This window comes from Pinus tabuliformis, chromosome 2_2 (assembly GCF_031772625.1).
Source record: "Pinus tabuliformis cultivar Carrire ecotype Pingquan chromosome 2_2, CPIR1, whole genome shotgun sequence".
In the NCBI taxonomy this organism is placed as follows: Eukaryota; Viridiplantae; Streptophyta; class Pinopsida; order Pinales; family Pinaceae; genus Pinus; species Pinus tabuliformis.
This window is the reverse complement of record NC_142300.1, coordinates 1,309,109,676-1,309,120,339: the sequence shown is the minus strand read 5'-3', so window position 1 is coordinate 1,309,120,339 and position 10,664 is coordinate 1,309,109,676. Positions and strand designations below refer to the sequence as shown.

Below are 10,664 nucleotides of genomic sequence, written 5' to 3'. Positions count from 1 at the left end.
TTGATAAGGGAGAGTCTAAGTCCCTATGCAGTCCCGACAGTTTTAGCTCCCAAGAAAGGAGGAGAGTGGCGTATGTGCACAGATTCAAGAGCCATCAATAAGATTACCATCAGGTACAGGTTTCCATTACCACGGATGGATGACATGATGGACTGTTTGAGCGGGGCAGCATATTTCTCGAAAATTGATCTGAAGAGTGGTTACCACCAGATTCGAATCAAGGAAGGGGATGAATGGAAGACAGCCTTCAAAACCAATGAAGGACTGTATGAGTGGCTGGTAATGCCATTTGGATTGAGTAATGCCCCTAGTACTTTTATGCATTTGATGAATGAGATGTTGAAAGAATTCATCAGGAATTTCGTGATTGTATATCTTGATGATATATTGATTTTCAGCGAAACCAGAGAAGAACATTTTCAACATGTTCGAAGTGTGCTGGAGAAGTTACAACAAAACAAGTTGCTGATAAATCTGAAAAAATGTTCTTTTCTTCAAAGAGAATTAGTTTATTTGGGTTTTGTGATTGTAGAAAATGAGCTGAAGATGGACCTAGAGAAAATTGCAGCTATCATTAGTTGGCCATCCCCAAAATGCTTGTTTGAGTTACGTAGTTTTCATGGGTTGGCAAGTTTTTATCGTAAATTTATAAGGAATTTTAGTGAGATCTACGCACCTATGTTGGATACTATAAAAAAAGGCAAGTCAGCCTTTTCGTTGGACCGAGGCAGCAGAGAAAAGATTTTAGATGCTAAAGAAGAAGATTACAGAAAGACCAATCCTGAGATTGCCAGATTTTAACAACCTTTTCCAGGTTCGCTGTGATGCCAGTGGTATAGCCATTGGGGCTGTACTCAGCTAGGAAGACAAACCTGTTGCTTATTTTAGCGAAAAACTGAATGAAAGCAGGCAGAAGTACTCATCTTACGACAAGAAGTTCTATGCTATTGTCCAAGAATTGAAGCATTGGAGACACTATTTGCTTGGGAATGAGTTTGTTTTGTTTTCTAATAATTCTGCACTACAATACGTTATGCAGCAGCATAAGCTGAACCACAAACATGCAAAGTGGGTTGAGTACTTGCAAAGTTTCACGTTTGCGTTGAAGCATATCAGTGGACAGGCCAACAAGGTAGCAGATGCATTGAGCAGAAGATCTTTGCTCTTACAGGAGAGCACGGTACAAGTGTTGGGATTCAAACACTTGACAGACTTGTATCAAATAGATGTGGATTTCAAGGAGGCTTATGAAGCCTGCCAAAATCCTTTGTTGAGGAATAATAGTCCGTGGCTGGACTATAACTTACAGGAGAAGCTGTTGTTTAAAGGGGGACAGCTATGCATTCCCGACTGTTCGATGAGGGAGAACATCATCAAGGAGAAGCACAACGGAGGTCTAGCCGGACATTTCGGCATTGATAAGACCTTAGATCAGCTCAGCCATTTTTATTACTGGCCAAGGATGTGAAGGGATGTACAGAGATTTGTAACCAGATGTAAAGTGTGTCAGTTGGCGAAAGGACATAGTCAAAATACGGGACTCTACACACCACTACCTATTCTGAGTAGACCATGGGACTCAGTTAGCTTGGACTTTGTCTTGGGTCTACCAAGAACGCAGTGGGGTTACGATTCTGTGATGGTGGTAGTAGACCGGTTCTCAAAAATGACACATTTCATCCCTTGTAAAAAAACCAGCGATGCCACTCACATGGCCCACTTGTTTTTCACAGAGATAGTCAGGCTACACAGCTTGCCTAAGTCCATAGTTTCTAACAGGGACGTGAAATTTACAAGACACTTTTGGCGCACCTTGTGGAAAAAGATGGACACACAGTTAAGTTTCAGCTCTGCTTATCACCCACAAACTGACAGGCAAACAGAGGTGGTAAACAAGAGCTTGGGAAACCTGCTACAAAGCTTGATCGAGGAAAATTCACGGATGTGGGATCGTGTACTTGCCCAGGTGGAGTTCGCTTACAACGACTCACCCAATCGCAGCACGAGATACAGTCCTTTCCAGATCTTATATGGCATGCATCCTCGCGGAGTGCATGAATTACGAGATCTAGGACAGCAAGAAAGACGGAGTGCTGATGGGGAAGATTTTTCCAAAGCAATGAATGACCTACACGAGCAGGTAAAGATGAAGTTGCAGGACAACATTCAAAAGTATAAGCAGTGGGCAGATTTGAAACGACGAGAGTTACAGTATAATGTGGGGGATGAAGTCCTTGCACACTTACGTAGAGAACGATTTCCTAGGGGTGAATACAACAAACTGAAATATAAGAAAATTGGCCCTTCTACAATTCTGCGTAAATTTTCAACCAATGCTTATGAATTACCGTTGCCTCCAGGGATAGGCATATCACCCATCTTCAATGTGGCAGATTTGTTTCCATATACTGCCAGTCCTGAAGATGATGGTTCAGCACGGCCTACACGGGACACACAGGAAGGAAGAGACACTTGGATGAGGCAAATGCCTTCAGCTCAGCCCCTTGAGATTGAAAGGATCCTCGACACTCAGGTGGCTAGGCGAACTTGGCGGAAGGAGTACCTACAGTATCTTGTCAAGTGGAAGAACCGTCCCATTGAGGACAGTTCCTGGCTTGATGCCGAACAAATACAACAGGCAGGTTATTCAGTCGAGGAGCTCATGGACCAGAGCCATGAATTTTTCTTACCCCGGGAGCCTGATGCAGGAGCATCCAGCTGAGGGCATCATGGCTGGGGTGTTTTGTCTCAGCTAGGAGGAACAGGTTTACACTTATTATTTAGTTTCACTTTCAGTAGTTGGTTAAAACAACACTTAAGAACTTGCATTTTTAGATATTTGGTTAAATGGTAATTAGGAACAACATGGTTAGGGGAAGGCTGTTACAGCCAATTTTTTATATATTTTTCTTTTTCGAAATTAACAGTGTCTTCGTTAAAAAGAAACAAACATATATTTCTTTCAACAGAGCAAGAAAACACAAAAACAGTTTTCACAACTATGTAACTACCAATGTAACTGTGAGCAGTTGTGAGAAACTGACTCAGAAAAGTACAAAAGAAGGAAAATCATATTTTGTAAGGGTTGGTATGCGAGAGACAAAAGAGAAGAAAGTAAATAAGAATTTCATTCTGTGCAAACCATCTGTATCTACTTACAGCCTCTATTATTTCTCTTTCCATTTAACTACTGTGCATTTAACAAAACAGAGAGATGAATTTCGTTTACAGTTAACCATTATTCCTTTCTATGAAATTACTGTGTATATCGACCAGGATAGAGTTACGAATTCATTGACAACAACTGTGAGACCCTTCCATATAATTACAGTGTGCATTGACAGAAAACAAGGTGGAGTATTTTTTTCTTTTCCTTTTCCAAAACAAGGAGTTCTACAAGTAAAGAGCGAAAATCAAGTTCCAGACAATAATCAAATTCCAAGTCTATGAAGGATGGACAAACAACACAGAGAAGCCTCTACAAAATCGATAGTCTCAGCTTAAATACAATTGGATAGTATATTCAGGTAACCCATAGCCATACAACCAAAATTTTTTCCTCTTTTAATTAATAGACAAGTAGAAGTTTAATTTACAAAAAAAAAATATTTGAATAGCCATTGCTGAGTTGGGACGAGTCTCGTCAGAGACCACCCACTACAATTCCAGGGTTCGAAACCCTTACAATATACAGGACTGCCGAGAACAATATAAACAATATACAAGGGGCGTAGCCAAAGGCGACCAACAGCAACCAGAGAACGAGGCTTTCAGAGCCCAACAACTACCAGAAACTAAAGTGTTGGAACCATAACAAATGAAATAAAACTGAGACATATAACAGTGACGAGGAGCGACCCTACCGGGTTCACCAGACAACAACAATCGTGGAAGCGGCCATCCCAAGCCACCAACCACCTACAGTCACAGCGAACCAAGTGTGTTAGAAGTTGAGCTCATAGAACTCGAGGAAGAAAAGCAAATAATAGCAGGAAGGAGGGTTTGTAAACTTACCGGAAGAGTGGTCCGCATCGGCTCGAAAAAACCACAACCAGATCGCAGCCACAGAGGGGAACCCCTGCTCACATGGAGCAACCACCCTCGGTAAAAACGAAAAAGTGAGGAAAATAAATGTATCAGAGAACAGAGGGCTTACCTTGCTAAGCGGAGTCGAGGAGCCCATCCCTTGTGACCGCAACCTGCAAGAAGACAACGCAGAGAAAACCTCAGTTAACCAGAAGTACGAAAGAGCAAGCAAACAAATAAATATACAGTGAAGGCATACAGAGAACCAAATAGTTTCAGGACAGAGGAAACCCTCTGAGGTAATTGACAGAGCCATCCACACCGAACCTAGGTGAAACCAACCGAGCAGCATAGTAGGAGGGGCAAGGGAAGCTACCAAATCACCTACAGAAGAACCCAGTTGCAGACCGAATACCATCGATAACCCTCAGCGCGGTTGCAGACAAACTAACAGAAAACCTTCGTCGTGAGCAGAGCAAGGCCAAGTTCCAAAGTGGTGAATGAATGTGGGGTAGAGGAGTATAGTCGAAGCGCGGGAGTGTGAAGACCGAGAGCAAGGACAAGTGCCCTCTCACCTACCATCCTACACAAAAATTAAACGCGCCATCAAGCCAAAACAAATATCTACGCTAATCATTTGTTTAGTATTAATCAAAGTTGTAGTGACTGTTATCCATTGTTAATTATCACTTAAGACTTGTTAACCCGCAGGCTCAAGGGCTAGTCCCATCACATTTGTATGAAATCAACCAAAAAAACACATAGACTTTGGAAATGAAACGTTAGGCTCTAAAATGTTTCTCTTTTAATATTTAAATTGTTTTATTTTTTTAAAGAAAAAAAAAACTATATCTTTATTCATTAAAAATAATAAAAATTACAATTTATAGACACATGACCTGTGTATATGCTTATAATGGTCAAAATAAACATATAATGTTTCAAGGACAAAAAAATAAAAACATCGAAATTGTAGGGCAAACTCTCTATTTACAAAAACAAGTTTAACTAGAAATTCTTGCATAAAAAGGAAACATAGGGAAACATAGGTATCCATTAAAAGAAGACAAGTATACGCAGATTTATTGTGAATCATTGAATGGTTGTTCATTGGGATCCCTGTAAGGTTTGTGATAATATGAATTACTGGACCCTTCTCATTCTTCTCTCATTAGCCATTGTCCTGGTTCAAGATCTAAATCGGCTTTGGATAGTATGTCATCGTCTTAGTTCCGCTCCCTTTATAGATGATGATACAAGGAGGAGGAGAATGAGTTCTTTAATTGCAAAGCATTTCCCAAAAATAGGTGCAATAAGGATATTAGGCCTACTTACCAAGTTCGGACGAATTAGAAAAAGAAATACAAAAATCATATGGTAAGTTGTTAATGGTCCACATGAAAGGAAATCAGGTTAAACTCAATCATGTGCAGAGTTTAACGGATATCCACGGATTTGTTAATGTCCACGTGAATGCATACTGTCGTGTCCTCTAAACCCAAAATTAAACCCAAAATAAATGGCGGTGGGGCTGGAATCAAAACTATAACTTGGTGGGAAAATTCCTGCTTTTTGTTTTTGAATCCTATTGTTTCCTTTCCATGTTTGGAAAGAATGTGAAATTCATTGTTTCCTTTTCCGCTCTAGAAAGAATTTGAGGTGAAGTCACCTAATTCTATTTTGAATTGAATTTTTAAATATGTTTACGTCGAAGAGAAATTTTACATAAGTTTTTAATATTTAATGTTTAAATGTGTATTAATTAAAAATTGAATTTATAAAGATTTTAAATTAGGGATAAATTTTAGATTAATGTTTTGAGTTTTGAAAATAAGTAACTTTCCAAGAGAACAGTGAAAATTTTGTTTGAAGAATGATAATTTTAAAATTGTTTATATAATTTCAAAATTAATGTGAAGAAAATGAGCAAAAATAGTTTTTCGTACATATTTTTAAATATTTAAGATTTCTAATGTCAAATTTTTCATTTTCATAAAATTCATATCCAAACTTGGTAACTATGATATTAGGACAGACAGATTGATGTTGTAGGTATTTATATTTCAGAAAAAAATGATAAGATGAGATGGGTTGAGCAAGTTTATATGAACCTAATTGTGACCAAAGACAATTATAGGTCCATTTCCATACCAGCTACTCCTTCTGTGGAGCTATCCTGGTTCCACAAATCCTGGAAATGGAACTTCCCATTGAAGCTTAAATGTTTTGGGTGGTTGGTATTGAATGGCAAAGTTCTCACTTGGAAGAATTTAGTTCACAAAGGTTTCATTGGTCCTAGCATTTATATGTTGTGCAAGCAAAATTCGGAAGATGTTGAACACCTCTTCATGAGCTATCTAGTTTCCAAAAAATTTGCTACAGAGTCTTCAGTTTATTGCAGATTGTCGAGGATTGGAAGCACAATACGCTATTGGAAGGTTTTAAGCATTGGTTTCAGTGACAACAAGATTTTGGCACCCTACCTTTTTTCATCATTTGGGGCTTATGGCGCTACAGGAACCTTATCATATTTGAAGATAATCCATTTGATATTAGATACACTGTTATGGGGATTGTTTCTCATTTTTATGAGACAGGGCCTGTGAAATAGATTAAAAAATATAGAAAGGTCATATTGCAGGACATCTGGAATGATTATCTGGTGGGATTTTTGGATGGGGCTTGAAAATCTGGACTGTGTGGATGTGGTGCTCTTATTGCTAATGAACTTGGTAAGTTTTATCATTTTTTGTGGGAGGGTGGTTCAGGTTCCAACAACAGAGCGGAAATCATCTCACTTTGGGGATGTTGTTCACTACTAGTTAGCTCAACATCCATAATATGCATATTCTTAGGGACTCTAAAGGATGCATTGATTGGGTAAAGGGATTGTCATGTTTCCAGTCTCATCTTCTGACCTATTGGATGAAGCGCATTCGTATCTTGATCAATTCATTTCAGGGCATTGATTTCAATCATATATATAGGGAGCAGAACCTCATAGCTGATATTCTCTCCAAAAGAGACATTTTAGCACCTCTTGGAGTCATTCATTGCGCTGCTTTCAACTGGGACTCTAGATTTGATTTCGGCTTTATTCTGATCTCATAGATTGGACTAGCATATGTCTCTTGTTTTTTTTCTCCCTTCTTGTTTTTTGTAGCAAAGCATTTCTGAACAATAGATGAACTTTGAGTAGATGACAACACAATGGTCGATTTTTTTTGTTTTATTTTCTTTTAGGTTTCTTGCTGCTAAGTTTTAGTACTTATCATGGAACAGAATCACTTAAATTTACTTTCTTTAGTAATAATATTTTTGGACTAAAAAAAACTATGATATTATGACAAGACTAAATATTGTTCATTCAATGAACAACAAAAATAGAGTCACCAAAGATTTGAATATGGGAGACCCTATGATCTAAAGGAAATATAATGAGTGCCAAGATTGTTTGAATTCGGACCAAAACCCATAGACTTGATAGGAATGAGAAACAAAAATAGCAGTAGTCTAAACAGGCTGTTTTTTTGCTTTGAAATTTATGAAAATTCTGGCAATATTTTGATAAATTGAGGCAAGAATTTTTGTAAATCCAGGTTACAGTTGTTAAACATTAAGATTTTGGGTGGTGTTACATAAGTTTTTGATGGTACTGAATCTATTTCCACCTTCAAAAATATGATTTTAACACTGTTTATGCAAAACTCACTGATTCTTTTTGCCTAAATTCCCCCAAAAAAAAAAAAATGAGAATAAAACTGCCTTCGCTCTTTTGACTCCAATCAGAATCTATAGAGCCCAGATGGAAAAACACCCAGGGATTCGAATGGTCTAGCTGTTCCGCTTCAATAAATCGGACCCTGCGAACATCTTTATCGTAGGGATGCTGGCTAAGAATAGCAATTTCTTCAGCAATGATATTTCTGGGTATGGAGGCCTCATCTTGAAAATTAGCCTGGTTCCTCGCTAAGCATACACCCCAACAGATAATCAGGGGGGGGCCTTTGAACATACGGGATGAGGGGTAGATAGCCATGTTTTCCACACCTCTTCAATCGATTTTCCTTTCCATTGCTCTTTTTGTGATATCGCAGATCTACAAGCAGACCAGGCAAAGAACAGGTGAGTGCCAGATTCCTCATCGGCATTAGGTAGGGAACACCATCCTAGACCTTGACCAAACCTCTTTTAAAGAGCATCCCAGATTGGAACCTGGTTCTCAATGATGCATCATATGAAGATTTTTGACTTAGGGGGACGATGATATTTGCAAGTACTATGTGTCCCAACATGGGAGTATAGATGCACCAGACTAACTCATCATTCTTGTCAGTTATATGAATGTGTCCAAAAAAGGGAGCATTGAAATAGTTTCACGGTTCACCATGTATTTTACAGATTGGTACAAATCATACCAATTCAAAATCGCAGATACCATCGATCACACAGTCTCCTCGATTGTCTCCAACTTTGACTGCCATTTGATTCGACCTCGACCTCTTGGATTTGAAATTTGAACGTTAGGGCGCCTCGGCATATCAGAAACGGACGACGAGGAGCATTCCTCTCCATATTTTTCATGCTGGTTACCAATATCAAACAAGGGCTGCACTTGCTTTTGAGTTTGACCAAACACAAATGATAATCTTCTGCTCCGCCTCCTGTTTTTCTGGGCCGATTGCCAAGCACTGTTGATCTTGAAAAGAAAAGAAGCCATGTCTGAGTCTGTCAACACAAACTGTAATTTCCGCCGAGGAAGAAGAAAGTAGAGCTGTCCAGTCTCCAATTGATCATCATCATGTAGAACCTGTGAGATGTTTTGACCTACATAAAGACCGTCTGAATTACAGATAAAGTGGTTGGGATAATCTTGCAGAATCTCCCGGCTTGTCATCCCTTCAAAGAATTCCTGGATGCTCCCGTCCATAATTATGAGCTTTGCAGTAGCTGCTGGCACAGAAGAAATCGCAGTTGAAGAAACGCAAATCCCCATGTTTACAATTGAGATAAATTTGCATTACAAACATATATGAGAGGCGTGCAGATTGAAGAGTTTTGGGAATACTGATCTTTATGTGTATGGAGACGGTTAAGCCAGGAACCGCATTTTATAGGAGACGTAACCAAATTATCAGAGGGACGGTCATGGCGTAAATGAGAGGCTTCATGATCGTGTGATTGCGATTGCCCTATGCCAGAAGTAGTTCATTGTCTTTACGTGTTTCGAATGACTGGTTGGTTGTCACTAAAGTCAATGATGACACGGGTATAGGATGACAGCTTGTCGGAAGCTGTTAAAACTCCTCTGATCACATGAAGCGAAGGCATTGATCACATGTTCAACAAAGGATACCCTAATGTCAATGTGACACGTAGGCATTTTAGAGTTTTTATTTTTTTTGGTGTTTTCCAATCCAGCGAGGTAAGTTCCAAGTATTTTACACGTATAGATGAGTTTGGTTTGTGTAGAGCCTTTAATTCACGTCGTGTTTAGGATTACATGCATGTTTTATAGAAAATTAAGAAATTAATAAATCTTTGGAAAGCATGTATTGATATTTTTCGTAAAAATATGAAGAATATTGTAAAGCATTGTTTTAAACATATAGAATGGTTTCTCTTATTATGTAAACCTGAACAAGAAAATTTAAGAGAATTTTTTTGTTGGTTAAATTCTCATTCAAGGGTATATAAGAAGACCAATGGTCAAAGTTTGATTTTTAATAGATAAATCTTCAAACCTCTTCCAAAACAGATTAAATATTTTATTTATAAAAATAAATTGGAACTAAAGTTTGATTTTCAATTTATAGGTTAAAGAGTCAATATTGAAATGAATTTGAATATAATTTATTAAGTAGTAAACTCTATCGCATAGCATTCGATGGATTTAAAGTTTTGTGCATTTTAACCAACACAACTTTCTCAACCAACGGATTAATAAACAAAATTTGATAAGTTTTCTAGAGTAAATCCCCCATACTTAAGTTTTCTAGAGTACATGGAATTTAGGTGCATAATTCAATTAACTTTTTTTTTATGCTAATGGATCATTAAACAAAATTTGATAAGTTCTTTTCAGTTCATGGATATGTGCATAATCCAAATTTTAATGTTTTTTTATTGTTTTAACATATTACTTAATTAAACTCGACATTTCACTTTTCATAATTTATTAATTTACTCAATAGCATTGCATAATCTTTATAGCCGAATTTTGAAAAGGGACTTTTAAAGCTCTTTTAAAGATAGACTTAAAGTACAAAAAGTCTTAACCTTGACTCAAACACACAAGATCTTAACATGGAATGATTTAACAATGCATCACACCATTTATGGTGTCATTAAACTCTACCTAAATACACAAGATCTTACCATGGAATGATTGTAAATCACGAATATTGGAAACCAAACTCATACATATATTAATTATTTCTCTCAACCAATGTTGTACAATGTGTACATATTAATACATACAGGAGCTAATTGAATTAGTTCTCGGGTGTTCTTGGACACCAATAACTACTCAAACTAACCCAGGCATAATTTTGAGGATTGGTTGTCTAACATTTCCCCCTTAATCTGAAGGGATGTACCAAAGTCCAAGAATTAGAGTTCAAAATGAAAACAATGCA

General features: G+C 37.8%; 1 protein-coding gene across 1 annotated transcript; it reads right to left on the bottom strand.

The window, feature by feature from the left end:
- Nucleotides 1-7,869: 7,869 nt before the first annotated feature.
- LOC149198319 (uncharacterized) lies at nucleotides 7,870-9,061 on the bottom strand. Its single transcript, XM_089404127.1, has one exon. It carries the CDS (start codon nucleotides 9,020-9,022, stop codon nucleotides 8,471-8,473), a length of 552 nt encoding a protein of 183 aa, XP_089260253.1. The 5' UTR covers nucleotides 9,023-9,061; the 3' UTR covers nucleotides 7,870-8,470.
- Between the last annotated feature and the right edge of the window lie 1,603 nt (nucleotides 9,062-10,664).

What these genes read in the sequence shown, in the direction of transcription:
- LOC149198319 (XM_089404127.1), bottom strand. Translation starts at nt 9,022, where the DNA reads ATGGGGATTTGCGTTTCTTCAACTGCGATTTCTTCTGTGCCAGCAGCT.